Source organism: Helobdella robusta (genome assembly GCF_000326865.2).
Source record: "Helobdella robusta unplaced genomic scaffold HELROscaffold_102, whole genome shotgun sequence".
In the NCBI taxonomy this organism is placed as follows: Eukaryota; Metazoa; Annelida; class Clitellata; order Rhynchobdellida; family Glossiphoniidae; genus Helobdella; species Helobdella robusta.
The window spans coordinates 369,575-390,425 of record NW_008703580.1 but is presented as its reverse complement, the minus strand read 5'-3'; the positions used below and the strand labels follow the sequence as shown (position 1 = coordinate 390,425).

The window sequence follows — 20,851 nt, the reverse complement described above, 5'->3', positions numbered from 1 at the left end:
AATCATCATCACCATCATCATCATCATCGTAGCTCACAGTAAATATTATTGTATCTGTCGGAAACCTCCAAAGCAAGAATTGACACTGGAACCATATTATCTGCGGTGATGATGACGATGATGATGATAATGATGATGATTATGATGATGATGATGGTTATGATGATGATGATCTTACTTCTCCTGTGGAGCAAGTAGTTGTACAGAAGTTTGACCCCGTTCAAGTAATTCTTCTCGGCGCTGTTTGAGTCCGTGTACACTGAAAATTCATTTATTCTCCTCTTTTATATAATTCATTCACTCAATTTTTCATTCATTCATTCATTCGTTCATTCATCCATTCATTCATTTATCCATTCATTCATTCATTCATCCATTCATTCATTCGTTCATTCATCCATTCATTCATTCGTTCATTCATTCGTTCATTCATTCATTCATTCATTCATTCATTCATTCATTCATTCATTCATTCATTCATCCATTCATCCATTCATTCATTCATTCATCCACCCATCCATTCATCTACTCATTCATCCATTCATTCATTCATTCACTCTATCATTATTTTCATCGTATTCACCCTTTTCCGCTGAAAAAATAGAATGAAAGAAAACATTTAATAAACGTTCTTATTGCCCGGCTAATTAACATATCATAATTAGATGAACGAATAATGAAATTTGCATTTTGATTGGCTAGATAATTAACATATTGTAATTTGTTCCGTTACAATTGGTTACTGTTTTATTCATTATTTAAACCATGAATAATTTTAATTTTCGTTGAGGATGAAATTAACATGTCGATAATAACCAAACAAATCCAAATAGCTTATAATAATTGACTGTCTCTAAAATTAGCATTATTTGCATATTAATTAGCTCCCTAATTAACATAATTATATTAACATATTATAATTAAACGGCCGATGATGAACCTTGGTGAGATCCGATTTTGGCTAAGCAGCCTCTCAACTTTTCGAACTCCACTAAATTGTGATTTTTAAATATAATTATAATTAATAATATTAAATATTAATTATGACCAATGATAATATAATATAATTAAATTATAATTATTAAATATTTATTATGATCAATGATAATATAATATAATTAAATTATAATTATTAATATTAATTATGATTAATGATAACATAATATAATATAATTAATTAATTAATTAATTGTACTGACGATCCAGAAAGATTTTCAATTTGGTCAACTTTTCCTCGAAGTTGATTTCGTCATTTTTAAACTTCTGATCCAGTGTGAATCTAATTTCTAAAATTTTTTCTCACCAATTTAAAGTGTCATTATCATGATTAAGATCGTTATCATCATCATCATTTTAATCAGTACTATCATCATCGTCGTCTTCATTATCTTAACCACCATCATCTTCATCACGATCATCAACGAGGTTGTCAGCACATGTTTTGAAAAAAAAAAAACTCGAGTTGGAACTTTTAAGGTTTACTTGAAAGATTTGCTGTGTGTGTGAATGTGTGTGAGTGTCTGTGTGTGTTTGTGTGTGTGTTTATGTGTGGGTGTGTGTGGTGTGTTTGTTTGTGTGTGTGTGTTTATATTTTCGTATTTCTTACTGTTGGCGTCATTTTCAGGTCTGCGCATGAGATACACGAACTCTGCGGAGAAAAAAAAAATAGAAATTTGTATTAATCTGCGATCTGCTTTTACATTCATTAATTCATTTATTAATTCATTTCTCATTCATTCGTTAATTCATTCATTTTTACATTCATTCATTAATTCATTCAATCCATCCAACGTTTATCGTAAGCTTCAACGTCGACGATTTCTCCAATGATTTTTGGCATCCCGCATTTTATTCCTACAATAATAATAATAATTCATAATTCACTCTTTTTGTAATTCACTATCTAGTAATTCATAATTCACTCTTTTATAATTCACTATCTAGTAATTCATAATTCACTCTTTTTATAATTCACTATCTAGTAATTCATAATTCACTCTTTTATAATTCACTATCTAGTAATTCATAATTCACTCTTTTTATAATTCACTATCTAGTAATTCATAATTCACTCTTTTATAATTCACTATCTAGTAATTCATAATTCACTCTTTTTATAATTCACTATCTAGTAATTCATAATTCACTATTTTATAATTCACTATTTAATAATTCATGGTTCACTCGTTTTATAATTCACTATCTGGTAATTCAAAATTCACTACTTTATAATTCGTAATTGCAAGGTCGACACCGATAATTCATTCATTTTTTTTATACCTCCATTCATCCACACTACCAACATTGCATTCATCCATTTGTTCATCCATCTATTCATTCATTCATTCATCCATTCATTCATTCATTCATTCATCCATTCATTCAGCTGACCGCTGCGGTACTTGAAGTAGTACTTCCAGGCATTCTGGCCTTTGTCTGCGTTGGCTGGGGGATGGTTTGGATTTATTTTTTGGTTTGAATTTTTTATTTAGTTACACATTCATTCACTCATTTTAGTGTTTTAATTAATTATTTATTCCTTCATTAATTTATTCATTCATTCGTTCATTCATTCATTCGTTCGTTCATTTACTCATTCGTTCATTCATTCGTTCAACTTTTTTTACTTACCTAACATTGGTGGACTTTTTATTCCTTTGAAGGGAGAAAAATATGAATTACTCATTCATTCATCAATTAATTAATTAATTAATTAATTCATTCATTCATTCATTCATTCATTCATTCAGAATAACCTTTCAGAATATCCAGCTGCTCTTGAAGTATGGCGGTGTAATCAAGGTCCTTCTCCTCTATCTCTTCATAAGCGTTACTAACTATCTCATTAATATTTCAATCAATTAATTAATTAATTATAATTAATTTTATTATGATTGAAATACGTATAATACTGAAAAAAATTGTATACATAACTGCTGCTACTATTACTACCACTACTAAGACTACCACTACTACCACTACTACTACTACTACTACTACTATTACTACTACTACTGCTACTAATACTATTACTACTACTACTACTACTGCCACTGCTACTACTACTACTACTACTACTTAACAAGCAAACGAACGAACAAACGAACGAACGAACGAACGAACGAAAAAATGAATGAACGAACGAACGAATGAATGAATAAAATTAAATTAAATAAAAAGCCAAATTTACATGAAACGTTTTGCGCAATGACAGCCGGCTTCATGAGATACCTCGGATATAAGATCAATCTGGCTTTTTGAATAAATTATGTTAATTATTATTTTTATTGTTATTATTATTATAGTGATCAGTAATCTTATTATTTATCAACTGTAGCAGTAATAGTAGTAGTAGTAGTAGTAGAAGTAGTAGTAGTAGTAGTAGTAGCAGCAGTAGTAGTAGTAGTAGTAGTAGTAGCAGTAGTAGTAGCAGCAGCAGTAGTAGTAGTAGTGGTAGTAGTAGCAGTAGTAATTATCATTGTAATAAAAGTCGTAGTGGTGGTAGTAGCAGTAGTGGTAGTAGTAGCAGTAGTGGTAGTAGTAGCAGTAGTAGTAGTAGTAGCAGCAGCAGTAGTAGTAGTTGTTGTTGTTGTCTACTTACAATCGCACCAGTCAAAAATTGGCTTGGAAGCTTGCATGAACGAGTTGTACGGCTGACTTGCTGTTTTGGTTCAAATCAATATCCCATTCAAATTAATTAATTAAGTAATTAATTGAGTTTTCTCTTTCATTTGTTCATTCATTCCTCTATTCATTTGTTTGTTCGTTAGTTTTTTCAATCATTCATTCGTTTATTCATTCATTCATTGTTATAATCAATTTCATTTGTAAAATGTAAAATTCAATTCAATTCAATCATTCAATCAATCAATTAATTCAATCCTTCGCTTTATTGTTCTATTCTATTTAACTAACTCTAAATTTTTTCATATTCTGTTCATCTAATTATACATCCATCCACACGTCCATTGGTTCATTCATTGGTTCATTCATTGATTGATTGATTCATTCATTCATTGGTTCATTCATTCATTCATTCATTCATTCATCCATTCATTCATTCATTCATTAACTCTTTCATTTAAACCTGCATCAAATTCGGTGACCATATCTTTCACGATTTTTTTGAACCTTTCATTCACTCTCTCGTCCTCTTCCGCAGTTTCTATCGTGATGTTTTATAATTCATTCATTCATTCATTCATTCATTCGTTCGTTCGTTCATTCATTCACTCGTTCGTTCATTCATTCGTTCGTTCATTCATTTATTCGGTCGGTCGTTCGTTTGTTTGTTCGTTCATTCATTCGTTCGTTCGTTCATTTATTCGGTCGGTCGTTCGTTTGTTTGTTCGTTCATTCATTCATTCACACATCCATTCATTCATTCGTTGGTTCGTTTGCTCGTTCGTTCATTCGTTCACTCGTTCGTTCATTCATTCATTTATTCATTCATCCACTTTACCTCTTATCATTTTGTAACGCTCAAACTCCTCTTGTATTTTTTTAGGTGCCTGAAGTCCAGTAGCTGTTTGAAAAATTAAAAATACTAAAGAACCATAATTATTATTATAGTTATTATTATAATTATAATAATTATTATAATAATAATTATTATTATTTAAATTACCTTTCAAATATTCTTCGAAGCAATCTAGAATCTGGCTCTGGGGGTAGAGCCTATAGTTCAGGGCCTCTGAATTATCATAATTAATTGTAATATTATAATTAATGAATAATTAGCATAATTAGCATAAATAACAATTATAGTTGATTCCAAATAAAAGTTCGAGACCTCCAGGTCTCTGATTTGTCATAGCTTTTCGATATAATTAATGAATAATTAACATAATTAATAATTATAATTGCTTCTAATTAAAGTCCTCAGAATGTCCTGTTATATTTTTTTCATCGGGTTTTGTATCATGCATCTGTATTGATAAAGGTATCTCCTCTTATCATATCTTAAGGTATCTTTTCACTGCACCATGCATTATTAGCAGCAAAAAAAAAGCTTTTGAAAAGAGTCCCCAAAATTTCAAAATTTGTGATCAGACTGGTCGAGGGTTTTGCCAGAAAAAGAGAGAGAAGGGGTATGTACCGCCCAATGTCAAAGACGATGGTTGGGGGTAGAGATGGGTAGGTTGACTTTTCATGCAGCCATGCGTATGGCGCTATGTAAATGTTTCCTTTATTATTATTATCATTCCTTTTGGTATAATTACTTTTATTATTATTACTATTATTTATTATTATTATTATTGTTGTTGTTGATATTGTTTAAGTACTTGGCGGGTAGAACTGGCAGTGTTCTAGAGCGCTGTCGGGAACTATCCTACCTTGTAAGGTATAATAATAATAATAGTAACTATAATTATTATAATTATTATAACTATAATAATTATTATTACAACTATTATTATTATTATTATAACTATAACTATTATTATTATAACTACAATTATTATTGTTATTAAAACTATAATTATTATTATTACTATAATTATTATTATTACAACTATTATTATAACTATAATTATAATAATGATTATTACAACTATTATTATTATCACAACTATTATTATTATTATTATAACTATAACTATTATTATTATAACTATAATTATTATTATTATTAAAACTATAATTATTATTATTACTATAATTATTATTATTACAACTGTTATTATAACTATAATTATAATTATAATAATTATTATTACAACTATTATTATTATCACAACTATTATTATTATTATAACTATAACTATTATTATTATAACTATAATTATTATTATTATTAAAACTATAATTATTATTATTACTATAATTATTATTATTACAACTATTATTATAACTATAATTATTATTATAACTATAATAATTATTATTACAACTATTATTATTATCACAACTATTATTATTATTATAACTATAATTATTATTATTACAACTATTATTATAACTATATTATAGCTAAAATTATTATTATTACAACTACTATTATAACTATATTAACTATTATTACTGTTGTTACCCGGATTGAAAGTGTCAACAAAGAAGTCGCTATAAGCAGTCACATAGACAGAGGAACAGAGCCTCGTATATTTGTCCTTATCTGAGAAAGAGGAAAATCCAAATAATAATATTATTATTATAATTATTATATTATTATTATTATTATATTATTAATAAACAGATATTGAACATGAGAGCTATGTTCAGACGACTTACTGTCTAATTGCTGTAATCTAGTTTAAAAAGTTCTCTAATGTATTTAAGTTTGGTATGCAGTTGTGAGGGGAATATCGAGTTTTATGAATATATATTCTATTTTAAGTGTTAAATGGAATTGTAATTTAAAGGTAATTGTATTTGTTTTAGTGTAGTAGTTCGTTTTAATAGTTTTAAATATGGCGAAGTGTGCTTATTGTTATAAGGAGTTCCGATGTCTTAACAGACACACCTAGCGTTTCATGGGACGATCGACTCAAACTTAAACAGTGAAATTTTAAATTCAAGTTTGGATAACATTTCACTTGATAATGTCATAAATTATGATGTTTTAACGGATAATATTTCATCAATCAATACTTCAAATGATATATCTTCCAATAACAATTCGGACGGTAACGTCTTACCTGATCTTAATCCTGGCAATATAACTTTATCCTATGATATTTTGATGAACAATGTCACAGCGGATAAATTTGAAAAAAAGCTGCCTTGCTGCTGTGTGAAACATTTCAAGGGTCTGTCTGAAAGGTTTGATAACGCATCGGAGATCTTGCAAAATGTTCAAGTCCTGCAAACCAATCGGCTCGGTTGATGAAATTGGCAGAACAGTCAACGAACCTCAAACCTTCCATCACTGGCATACATCGACAGCAACTTTTCACCCTCTTCTTCCAGGCATCAAGTTACCCAAGACTCGCGAATAATGGGCAGAGACAAGCGCATATCTTCACCACAAATTGAGTTACCTCAACAAAATCACTAGAATCGACAGCTCCACTCTTCAATTTCAAATCACCATCTACCGACATTTTGTCGAAACATACGGCACGGTGAAACCAAACAAATCAACAAACGATAACACCAACATCAAACAACTCAAGAAAATATTGAAGCACTCATGAATTCTTGATCACAGCGACAATAATCACACCAGCGAAAGAAGTGCTCTGAGTAAATTAATCAGATCCAAACTAGACAGGGCAAAACTGGCAAAATCGAGTGGTCCATCAGAGATGTCTACTCAATTGTGAGACTGCTTTTGGTAAACATGCAGAAAAACCTTTTCGCCAGCAACATCAGTCTCCCAAGTGTCAGTAACTTTTTTGAAAATGTAACGAAAGGTGTTAGCGTTTGCTATATCCGATTGCACTCCATCTCTGCCATCGTGCGATGAAATATCATCAGCTACTCGTAAACTTAAATCAAACGCTTCACCATGCCCGCTAGATCAAAGGTCAATCATAATATTTATTTACGTTGCCTTTGTTAATTAAGATTAATTAATATTATTGCCAATATTATTAATGTTATTATTATTATTATTAATGTTTTTTTTATTATAGTTACTCAATTTATAAATCACCGTATGGTAGAGATTCTGTGAAGGAAGATAAATAAAATATGGATTGATGGAAGGATGGATGGATGAATTAATGAATGGATTAATTAATGAAAGATTGAAAAGATAGATGAATGACTGAATGATTTTATGGATGGAGAGATGGATGAAAGAAAGACGGATAGATTGATGCGAAATAAGATAGATTTATGAATAGATATTGATACATATGTTGATAAATGGACGAATGAATGGATAGATGGATGAATGGATAGATGAATGAATGAATGGATAGATGAATGAATGAATGGATAGATAGACGCATAACGAATGTATGCAAGAAGAAATGAATTAATTAATTAATTATAAAAACCCAGTTTTTGTAGGAGAACCATGGGCATTCTGTAAACTTCAGAAATCACTGAACAAATGAAAGAAATTTTAATTCATTCACACATTCGATCACATTCATTCAGTCAGTCATTCATTTACTTAATTTATTTATTCATTCAACCATTTCATTCATTCATTCATTCATTCATTCATTCATTCAACCATTCATTCATTCACTCCTGGCTAACATCTTGACCATTGCTTGATTTCCACTTTTCAAAATATAATAATAAATAATTAATATTATTAATAAATAATAATAATATTATTATTATTATTATTATAACTTTATTATTAATAATTATAATTAAATTGAATAACTCACTGTACGGTATATTTGGATTAACCGATTCACTGGCTATGTAATAAAAATTGAAATATATATAATTTTAAATATTATTCGTATATATATATGTAATTATTAATTAATTATAATTATTAATTAATTATAATTATTAATTAATTATAATTAGTAATTAATTATAATTGTTAATTAATTATAATTTGTGGTTAATTGTAATTAGCAATATCTTACAACTATGCCTTGAAGGTGATGACGTCAAAGCATTGCTAGAAGCTAAAAAAAAAAGAAGACTCAATTATTTCTTAAAAGCCGAAATCAAATAATGAGAATTAATTGTAGTAAAATGTTTTAAAAATATTAATAAATAAAATAGAATAAAATAATCCAATCGAATCAAATGTACGATCCAGCCATTGCCTTTGAAATAGGCATGGCAATGGACGAAGGCCTTTCATTCCCAAATCCGAGAATAAGAAGCATCCATTTGGAGCCTGTGACCTCAACTCTTCTATCATCAATGCCAGTACTTTATCATGTCTGTCTGTGTATCTTCAGTACCTCTTCACCGCAGTTTGACACACTATATGATTATTTGTTTGGCTAACACCACACGGTAGGCGTAAGGGAGTTTTGGCTTTGCTTCATTTAAACAAATTTGAATTAGTTGGCAGCTGTTGAATTCTGTACTTCCTTGTACTTAATTGTCAACAATAATTATGTATTAATAATTACCTTAAGCCTATGCTTTACACCATTACAAGCAAATGAATGTTACCCATCAAAATTTACTATTATAGAGCAACACGGACATGTTGTCAGTGGTTTTCAACCAGCATGTTATTCGTGCTGGAGTAATAAGTTCACCAGTTGACTTGAACACTCTGCCATAAGGTTAAGGCCCAATGATGTGGATGGGTGAGACGTGATTTTATTCGGGTCCCATTCAAGAGTCTGAGGGACCGCTTCAATGAACCTCTTTCTATCAGAGAACTGTCCGACTTGACGAAGTTTGAAGAGGTTTCGCGCCATTAGCGTTGGATTTCTACATTGTTGCTCTTTTTTAAATAGCTCCGAATTTTCATTTTTGTTTTTTTTTTCTGCAGCCTCTCTTAGTGACACAATATTATCACCCCCGAGTTTCATTTGTAGTGAAAGAATCTGCAGTGCAAATCCACTGTCTGGCATGGCGAGCCACTCGCTTACTCTACTTACGATTAGGTTTTCTAAGTCGGACGATGTTCATGCTGGCGAGAAATTGTAGTAACGTAGTAACGAAGCTCGAATTGAATCTGTGTTGGAATAAAATAGCGTAGCATTTTAAGTTTTTGCTGCAGTTTGATAACCAGACTAGAGTTTGATCTCCAGTAATTTGGTCAATTTTGAGATAGGTTCCTTTCTGGCCTCTGTATCTTTTCGTTCAAAAATCATACAATCCACCCGAAGTAGACAAAACTGTTATAATAATAATAATAATAATAATTATAATAAATTTTTTTACTTGGTGAAGAAACCTGTGGGCTGCCATCTAGCGTAAGAAATAAAAAAAATGTTACAAATGTGACAGTATTAATTATGGATACTATTACTACGATTTTTACGATTTTAGCAATTTGTTGGCCAGTTAATTATTGTAATAATAATTATCTATCATAATTTATGTTAATAATAATAAAAATAATAAAAATAATAACAAAAATAATAAAAATAATAATAACCAGGTCTCAGCGGTGCCCCTTTGATGGATTTTTGTGCTGCAAAAAATTATACAAAAATATTATGACAATAATTATAACATAATATAATTATAATAAAAAATATGACAATAATAAAGGAATATAATTATAATGGTGATAATAATCAAAATAATAATAATGATTATAATACAAAACTTTTTTTCAATTGTAGTGGGAGTAGTAGTAGTTTTTGTAGTAAAAGTAGTGGTAGTAGCAGTAGAATAAGCAGCTGCAAAAACAGCAGCTGTAAAAGTAGTAGTAGTAGCAGCAGCAGCAGTAGTAGTGGCAGCAGCAGTAGTAGTAATAGTAGTAGTAGGATTAATATCATCATCATCACATCATCAACAGTTCATCATCATCGTCATCATTATCATTATATAATAATAATAATCTATTATTATTATTAATATTATTATTATTATTATTATTATGCGGAATACTAACGGTTTATTACACGGCTCCTACTGTTGCCACCTGCTGACACTCTCAAGCTCGAGCCTGTTTGGAAATTATGAAAGTATAATTATTATAATTTTTGTTATTATTATTATTAGTAGTAGTAGTAGTAGAAGTAGTAGCAGTAGTAGTAGCAGCAGTAGAAGCAGTAGTAGTAGCAGCAGTAGAAGCAGTAGTAGTAGCAGTAGTAGTAGCAGCAGTAGAAGTAGTTGTGGTAGTAGTAGTAGTAGTAGCAGCAGTTATAGTAGTAGTAGTAGTAACAGTAGTAGTATTAGTAGTAGTATTAGTAGCAGCAGCAGTAGTTGTAGTAGTAGTAGAAGTAGCAGTAGTAGTAGTAGCAGCAGCAGTAGTAGTAGTAACAGCAGCAGTAGTAGTAGTAGTAGTAGTAGCAGTAGTAATAGCCAAATTTTATAAAGTAATTTTTCATGAAAGTTACTTCTGGCGGCTGTTTCGAATAAAATGTTAAAAAAAATAACAATGATAATAATTAATAAATAATAATAATGAAATAATTATATTATAGTATTAAACCCACACATATTTGCAACGGTCTTCAGCTACAGGCGGCGAAACATTAAGAACATGTACAAATAATTATTAATAATTATAATTATTATCGTTATAATAAAATAAATAATTCTCCTGGACAATCGGTCATATTATTGTTATTGTTTTGTTTACACAGCTTATAAAAAAAAAGTTTAATGGAATTACGTCACATCTAGTTTGGTTACCAAAAAGTCTGAATATCATCTCGAAAAAAATTATATAAAAATAAATGGAGGGCATGTTTAAATTTGGAAAAAATGAAAAAGAAGATAGTGAAAAGAGAGAGAGGGGAGAGAGAAAAAGATGGAAGAGAGAGAGAAAGAAAGAAAGAAAGAAAATATTTGAAAAAACTTCATCCACATATTTGATATATAATACTTCATCTACAACCTATACCATCATTACTAAAACTACCATTACTGTTACAACTGCTAACTAAATTTGTATTAGTCTGGTTAAAATTAGGCTGGTGATTATTTTTTTGGCTCATTACGTCAACTTTTAGTCGAATTTTGACTGAAAACTGAGTTTTACAAAATTTTAAGGAAGATATTGCTCACAACAGAAGACCATAGCCAGCCCCGGCCCTCTAGGTTCACTACTGCATGAATCTGGTAAAAACTAATAGCTTAATTCGCTATATCAGTGTTACATTCTAATAAAAAAATCTAGCTGAGTTTTCTGTTATAAACTATTTTAAAGAAATCAAACTATAGAAATACCTAATGGTAACAACTCGGTCGATCCAAGATACCATGTATCAAAAACGTGAGAGATACCATGTATCAAAATCGTGAGAGATACTATGTATCAAAAACGTGAAATTTTCCATCATCAAATAAAACATTTTCACGTCAAAGAGATCGAACACTACCACATAAATCTAATAAAAAAAACTACCAGTCCATGTATATATTAATATGTACCAGCCTAATTCACTGTTAGCGTCACATTGCAAAAATTGAACTATAGTGCGTGCCTAGTAAAACATAATGACAACTATTCTATCTAATCAGGATACAATGGATCTCCAGGATCTCCATCATCAAATGATACATTTTCAGAATCCGGAGACTGAATTCTACATGCATCAAGTAACTACGGCTAGCATAATTCACTATACCAAAATCCGATTCCTAAAAAATCGAACTATAGTAATACATAATTGTAAGTATGTTTGGTCGATTCAAGATATTATATACCAAAAGCGTCCAAATTCTTATTATAAAATGATACATTTTCATGCTTAGGAGATTGAGTGCTATATGAATCTGGTAAAGTTTTACCACCTTAACTCATCAGAGCCACATTACCATCAGAGCCGCATTCCAAAAAAATCGAAAATCGAACTATAGCACGTAATAACGACAGTTTCATAATAACCGTTTGGTCTATTCAAGATACTAACAAAAACGTTTGGATTTCCATTACTAAATACTACTATTACTACTACTACTACTGCTACTATTACTACAACTACTTTTACTACTACTACTACAACAACAACAACAACTACTATTACCACTACTACTACTACTGCTACAAGTTTCATGAAAACGTTAACTTTGGATTTTATTTCAAAATGAAAAAAAAAGATTTTATCAATAACTACAAAAAGACACGAATAAATTAATATGTAACTATAAATAGACATGAATAAAGTAACGTGTAGGCTATAAATAGGCACCAATAAATGAATTTATAAAAATAATATGTAAATTAATATGCAAATGAGTCATAAATATTCACTGGGTCCCTCTTCAGAAGGCAGTCTTACTATTTTTTAACGTTTGCGAATTGGTCCTTCTCCTTCCTCATCTGCCTTTCAATCTGGCTCCTCATGTTATCCTTCAACTGGAGTCCTTAATTTGCATAATTTATTCATAAATTTGCATAATACATTCAATAATTTGAACGAGTTATGGACTTATTAGCATAATTTATTCGGTAATTATCATTCACGAAATTGGCCTCTTTTTTTGCGTGTTCTGAAACAAGTAATATTAGATACGGCCAATGATGATCAGTGAATTAGGAAGATAAATTACTGTCAATTTCTCTTTTCAAACCTTCAAAAAAATTATGAATAAATTAATTGTGAATATTAATAATTTATGCTAATTTATTACGAAACCAGCAAATTAATAAAAGAAAAAAACAAGTTTACGTCCATCCATTCATGTATCATTCATACATTCGTTCGTTCGTTCGTTCGTTCATTCATTCGTTCATTCATTCATTCATTAATTAATTCATTCATTAATTCATCAAATCAGTCAGTCAGCCTGAGCTAGATACATACAGTAGATGCTTTCCAGCCTATCAGAAATCTCATACATCAAGATGGAGGCGGGGCGATGGTATACTGATGATGATGATGATGATAATGATGATGTTCATTATAATGTTGACGGTGATGATAATGATGGCGTTTTCGGCGATAAAAAAATTATCGGTGAAATATTCATTGGGGGATTAAGCTACAGCAAAAAGTATGCCATCATCATCATCATCACCACCATTACCATCATCATCATCACCACCACCACTACCATCATCATCATCATCACCACCATTACCATCATCATCATCACCACCACTACCATCATCATCACCACCACTACCATCATCATCATCATCACCACCATTACCATCATCATCATCACCACCACTACCATCATCATCACCACCACTACCATCATCATCATCACCACCACTACCATCATCATCATCATCAACACCACCTCCATCATCACCACCACTACCATCATCATCATCGTCATCATCATCACCATCGTCATCATCATCACCATCGTCACTCACATCTCGTCAGAGCGATGTATTCGTAAAGCTTGGCCAGCCAGCTCCGCATTCTGTCATCAACACTTTTTGGTGCGTTGACTGTGGCTGATGGTGGTGATGATGATCATTGTTATTATTATTATTATTACTATTATTATTTATTTATTTATTATTATTATTATTAATTCAGATTTTATTATGCTTTTAATTTTTTTAATTAACGGAATCTATAGTATAAACTCTAATAAATGTCCGCATTGTAATAGAATATTATTATTATTATTATTATTATTATTATTATTATTATCATTATTATTATTATTATTATTATTAGTTTCATCAGCAGACTTTTCTTGGCAGCGGCTTGACAGTGGTTTGACCTCAGCCTTTTGACCTCGGCTTTGAAAATAATAATAATAATAATAAATAATATTCAAACAGTTATAATAATAATAATATTAATAATAATAATACTACTAATAATAATAATAGTATCAATAATACTATAATTATTACTGTCAATAATAATAATAATTATTATTATTATACTATATTCACTATTTATAACATTATGACAGTTATAATAATAATAATAATAATAATAAAAATAATTACAGTCGAGTACAACTTTGTACTGGGCAAACTCCCTCTCATACTCCATCACGTCTAGTAAGATTTGAGGGTCCTCCTGATAGGGCTGGCCTTATGACGTCATCGTCGTGTTGTCATTATTATTATCATTATTATCCTTATTATTATTTATAATATATTATAATATATTATAATTTTTATAACTATCTTATCATCGCTGTGCTTATTTTATTTTAAATAAATAAACTATGATGATCATGATTTTATTTAAATTTTATTTCAATTTAATTTTATTTCAATTTAATTTTATTTTAATCATGACTATTTCTCTAATTAATTAAATAATTATTGACTTCACGCATTTGATGAAAAATAAAAGATTATTATTATTATTATTATTATATCATCATAATCATCACTGCTTTCTCACTGTCGAGGTTCTGATAACAGTCAGCTGATAGGGAGTTATATTTTCGAGTGTGTACAATTATAATTCGTTTAGCGAATCAAAAATTTTTTCATTCCTCCATTTATTTATTTATTTACTCGTTCGTCTATCAATCAATCTTTAGATTGAATCTTTTTTCATTCTTTTATTTCTTTCTCTCTATCTATCTGTCTGTCTGTCTGTTTATCTATCTATCTATCTATCCAGCTATGATCCATCTATTCATTCGCTACCTATCTAGTTATTTCTTCTGTCATGCATTCATTTATTCGTTCATTAATTCATTCCTTTTGTCATTCATTAATTCATTCATTAATTAATTAATTCATTCATTCATTGTAGGCAGTTGAGGTCGGTGCAAGAGGTGTTGCGATTTGTTCAGTGTACAGCTTTTTAAAGGATTTAGGCTTGGCGGAGAAAAGACTTTGGAGTTGTATGGCGAACGCAAGACATGCAGCCGAACAAGCGTCTTACTGGATATGTTTGGTTATGTAGAAAGAAAGAGGACTGCGAATTTAAATAGATAACAGTCAGGCTTATGTTCCCTATGAAGCTTCCGATCACTAAACACTCCCTTCCATTTTATCCTGTTTTCCATTTTCAAAACATTTTAAACACAAAAAAACACAAATTTTAAAGAAATACAGATTTACATCGGCATGGGCGTTCCCATTATCACCTCTGGTTTTGACATCGCTCTGAACTTATAGTCAGAGAAAGAAGTAGAAAGTTTCAGAAAGAAGGGCCAGAAAAGCAAATGCAGATTTAGCAAAAGAGTGTTTAACACGAGTCAACAAGCGAGAAAAAGAAGACGATCGTAAACCGGGGCGTTTAGGTTCAATTAATATACCTGATAAGTACTTAGGAAAGGATGGGAAGCGGGATGGAATGAGTTAAAAAATAGTGTTAGAGCAGAGAATAGAAACACAAATTTTTTTTTAAATTCAGATTTACAAACACGTCTTCACTTGTATAATTTGTTGTCTATTCCGAAACACTCGCTGAAGGCTCGTTATGTTCAAGTTTCCATATACATTTCTCTATTCGTTCATTCATCCATTTATCCATTCATTCGTTCATTCATTCATTCATTCATTCATTCATTCATTCATTCATTCATTCATTCGTTCGTTCATTCATTCATCCATTTATCCATTCATTCATTCGTTCGTTCGTTCATTCATTCATTCATTCATTCATTCATTCATTCATTCATTCATTCATTCGTTCATTCATTCATCCATTTATCCATTCATTCGTTCGTTCATTCATTCATTCATTCATTCATTCATTCATTCGTTCTTTCGTTCGTTCATTCGTTCAACCAACGCCTAATAAAGAGTGAGGCTTCTTGGTCCAAAACTTGAAATATGACGACTGGAACACCTCTGATGATTCCTGATGACGATAATAATAATAACAACAATAATAATTATAATTATAACAATAATAATAATAATTATTATTATTATTACTATAACCTCTGCATAGATCGAAGTACTGCCTGACGAATGACATATGCACGTTCGCTTTAGTTTCGTCGTCTGTTGATTTTTATTATTATCTATTTATTATTATTATTCATTATTATTATTATTCATCATTATTATTATTATTAGCAGCAGTAGTAGTAGTAGCAGTGATAGTTGTAGTAGTAGTTGTTAGTAGTAGTAGTAGTAGTAGTTTTTGTAGAAAAAGTTAGTAGTAGTAGTAGTAGTAGTAGTAAAGTAATAGTAGTAGTAGTTGCAATAGTAGTAGTAGCAGTAGTAGTAGTAGCAGTAGTAGTAGTAGTGGTAGTAGTTGTAGTAGTAGTAGTAGTTGTTGTTGTAGTAGTTGTAGTAGTAGTAGTTGTTGTTGTAGTAGTTGTAGTAGTAGTAGTAGCCTCAGCGGCAGCAGCAGTAATGGTTGTAGTAGTATCTATTATTCATGTTTTTACAAAGAACATACAATGCGATCTTCCCTTGTGAAGAGCTGAAAAAAATAATAATAATAACAACAAAAATAATAACAATAATAATAATAATAATAATAATAATAATAATAATAATAACAGCTTTGGTAGCTGAGATAATTCTTGGTTAGTAACTCGTGAACGGCGTCTCTTTTATGCATCTTTTCGTATTCATTCTTGACTGGGAAAATTAACATAAATTAACATAAATTCGCATAAATTATTCACTTTTCGTTTATTCATTCATTCATTCATTCATTCAATTAGACATATTTTTATATTTAACTTTTTGGGATTTTCCAACGGTTATCGACAATAACATCATCCATTCATTAAGTAATTAATTCATTATTAAATTCGTTTATGAATTAGATCAAATTTCATTCATTCATTCATCCATTCATTCATTCATCCATTCATTCATTCATTCATTCATTCATTCATTCATTCATTCATTCATTCATTCATTCATCCATTCATTCATTCATTCATTCATTCACTCATTCATTCATTCATTCATTCTAACATGGGAGGCCACGTGACTCCAATGCATACTTCATGATGTAGTGTGGGTACAGCTTATATTTTTCTGTCGGTAATGTTTTGATTGATTAGAACAATTATGAATGAATGGGTGAATGAATGAATTAATGAACAAATGAATTAATGAAACAAATGAATGAATAAATGAATGAACGAATGAATGAATGAATGAAATTACCATCGAACCAATCCAGGAAGGGCATAATTTTTTGCATCAGTTTTGTATACGGCATGAACTGCTTCCCTTCGAAAATTTAGTTTCATTCTTCCGTTCATTCGTTCACTCACTCACTCACTCACTCATTGATTTATTCATTCATTCATTCACTCATTCACTCATTCACTCACTCACTCACTCACTCATTCACTCACTCACTCACTCACTCACTCGCTCACTCGCTCACTCACTCACTCACTCACTCATTCTTTCATTCATTCATATATCCAACTCGCAAACATCATTATCAGTACTTTCGCTGTAAGCTTTCGTTAGGCTCTTAACTTTATCACGTGTGTTAATGATAGCTCCGTCATTAACCATATCTCTATCTACATGAATGAATGAATGAATGAATGAATGAATGAATGAATGAATGAATGAATGAATGAATGAATGAATGAATGAATGAATGAATGAATGAATGAATGAATGATGAAGGAATGAATGACAAATAAATGAATAATGACTGAATAAAAATAGGTTTGAAAGAATGAAAAAATGAAGTAGCAATAGTAGTAGCAGTAGTAGTAGTAGTTGTTGTTGTTGTATGGTAAAAGTAGTAGTAGTAGTAGTAGTAGTAGTAGTAGTAGTAGTAGTAGTAGTTGTTGTTGTTGTTGTTGTTGTAGTGCTAGTGGTAGTAGTAGCAGTAGTAGTAGTAGTAGTAGTAGTAGTAGTAGTAGTAATAATAGTAGTGTAGTAGTAGCCAACCTTTTAAAGTTTTATACTTTTGCAGTTCCTTGATGAGTATGGAAGGCAGTGTTTGCTGAAAGTCTTAAATTTGGTAAGAGATAAATTTATAATATGACGACGCCATATTATAAATTAGAACAATAATTATTATTGTTAATATTTTTTTTACAAACGAACGAACGAACGAACAGACAAACATACAAACAAATAGACAAACATACAAACAAATAGACAAACATACAAACAGACAAGTAAACCATACATACATACAGACACACAAACAGACAAACAAACACACAGACAAGTAAACCATACATACAAACAAACAGACAAACAAATAGACAGACAGACAGACCATCCATAAAGCGCTTGTAACTTTCCAAGAGGTGGCAGAAAACTGGCTCTTCGTAATTGCTCAACGCTTCGAATATTAATTATAATAATTATAAATAATTATGAATAATAATAATAATAACAAGTATAATTATTATTGTTGTTAATATAATTATTATTTACTTCCGCCCTCATATTTTATCTTGCTGAGTTCCATTGGCTCTCTGCCACTGTATCCAGCTTCATAAAAATATATCATAATTATTGTTATTATTATTGTTATTATTATTGTTAATATTATTATTATTAGTAGTAGTAGTAGTAGTAGTAGAAGTGGTAGTAGTAGTAGTAGTAGTGGTAGTAGTAGTAGTAGTAGTAGTGGTAGTGGTAGTGGTAGTAGTAGTAGTAGTAGTGGTAGTGGTAGTAGTAGTAGTAGAAGTGGTAGTAGTAGTAGTAGTGGTACCTTTGGTAAGGTACTTAACGTAATATTCCCCAATGGCCGTTTCAAAGGCCCTCTTGATTACGTGAAAACAATTGTCCTTGTCTGTGATAGGTCGGAGAAGAAGGAGTGAAAATGAATGAATGAGTGAATGAATTGATGAGTGAGTGGATGAGTGAGTAATGAGTGAGTGGGTGAGTGAATGAGTGAGTGAGTGAATGAGTGAATGAGTGAGTGAGCGAATGAGTGAAAGAATGAATGAATGACAGATGGATGGATGTATCATACCGCCAGGTTTTCCAGCTTCAGATAAAGATGTATTTTACTATTTCTCAACTTCGTTTTCATTCTTCATTCGTTCATTCATTTGGTCGTTCGGTCAGTCAATCATTCATCGATTTTTTTTATTCATTCATGCATACATGCATCCATGCATCCATTCATTTTTCCACTCGCTCAGCCAATCCAGCCCTACCCAAAGAATTAAGTTCTTGAGTTGGCAATTTTTGAATCCAGAACGCAACTTTAAATAATGATAAGTATAATAATAATAATTATTATTATTATTAATTATCTATAATTATTATAAATATAGATAATAATGATTATTCTTATTGTATTAATTATTATTATTATTATCATTATTATAATATAATTATATTTTAATGATAAGGAACGACGAAGATGTCACCTCTGGACCAAGGCACGCTTTCAACTGGAATGGAATTGGAAAAAAAATACCATCATCGCATAGTTTGTCAGTCAATCAAAATGAATGAATGAACGAACGAATGAATGATTAAGTGAATGAATGAATGAATAAATAAATAAATTATTGAATGAACGAACGAACGAATGAATGATGATAAAGATGATAATAACAATGTTAATAACTAATGATTTAAAAAACAAACTAGGGTTTCCTAAATCTGCAAAAATGAAAGACAAATTTAGGAAAGAAAGAAAAATGAATGTATGAATGAATGAACGAATGAACGAATGAATGAATGTGTTTTGAAACAGATAGTTGGATATATGGATAGAGATAGATTGGATGAATACTTCTTGATAGAACAGACGAGTGGATTAATAAATGGACGAAAAAGTTTAAAAATTAAGGATATCAAACCTCTTGACGATCTAGAAGCTAATTTTGATTAACAGAGAGAATTATAATATGCAGTGTGTTTGTGCGCGTGCGTGTGTGTGTTTTGTTGATACCTCTAAGAATATTTAATGATTTATAACTTTTTTATATAATTTATATACTTTTAAATATTTTATATAATTGTAATAATAATCAAAATCCATTTATTCTTTAAATCAAATCAAACGAAATAAAGTCAAGCAAGAAATGAAATAATCCGGACACCGTAGCAGATAAATTAATGTCTTGTATACAGGCTACCAGTCTCTAAAGTTACTTAGGAAAATAAATGTAGGTCAAATTTTAAAACAGAAAACGAAAACTTGATTGTTATTCAACTCTAAGTTTGTTATTACGTTAACAAATTAAAATTGTAAACTGGGTTTTTATTAACTAAATGTCTTTTATGAATTTATGGATTACTTTTTTTAATGTTGAAGATTCCACTTAGTTAAGATTTACTCTTTTGGAATGCCCATTATGTAACAAATTTATTGTTTGTTCATAATAAACGAGATAGTCCTTGTAAGTCTTGATTTCTGGAGGCGCCACATTTTCCCATATTTTCGGCCCGGTAAAGTTTAAACATGTTTGTATCAGTTTGATTCTTGCTGGGACTGTGTACAAAACAGGAGTGTGTCTCAAGTTTTTTGAATGAATTGAGGTGCTGTAAGTTGGA

At 30.2% G+C, this 20,851-nt stretch overlaps 2 protein-coding genes across 2 annotated transcripts; both read right to left on the bottom strand.

Moving 5' to 3' along the window:
* Nucleotides 1-37: 37 nt before the first annotated feature.
* Nucleotides 38-8,165, bottom strand: HELRODRAFT_183273 (hypothetical protein; the record flags this gene model as incomplete). The annotated part of the gene is made up of 18 exons (XM_009012302.1): nucleotides 38-100; nucleotides 179-259; nucleotides 941-991; nucleotides 1,200-1,286; nucleotides 1,607-1,648; nucleotides 1,792-1,854; nucleotides 2,392-2,445; nucleotides 2,757-2,837; nucleotides 3,191-3,253; nucleotides 3,602-3,661; nucleotides 4,088-4,165; nucleotides 4,463-4,525; nucleotides 4,628-4,693; nucleotides 5,286-5,336; nucleotides 6,035-6,115; nucleotides 6,639-6,669; nucleotides 7,295-7,457; nucleotides 8,155-8,165. Coding segments are annotated over 18 exons (1,189 nt in total), but the record flags the coding sequence as incomplete, so codon positions are not given.
* A 5,119-nt stretch (nucleotides 8,166-13,284) lies between these two features.
* HELRODRAFT_183272 (hypothetical protein) lies at nucleotides 13,285-19,373 on the bottom strand (the record flags this gene model as incomplete). The annotated part of the gene is made up of 12 exons (XM_009012301.1): nucleotides 13,285-13,373; nucleotides 14,159-14,209; nucleotides 14,426-14,512; nucleotides 16,179-16,247; nucleotides 16,331-16,393; nucleotides 17,327-17,389; nucleotides 17,815-17,892; nucleotides 18,272-18,334; nucleotides 18,609-18,674; nucleotides 18,770-18,826; nucleotides 19,050-19,125; nucleotides 19,314-19,373. 12 exons carry the CDS (start codon nucleotides 19,371-19,373, stop codon nucleotides 13,285-13,287), a joined length of 822 nt encoding a protein of 273 aa, XP_009010549.1.
* Nucleotides 19,374-20,851: the final 1,478 nt, after the last annotated feature.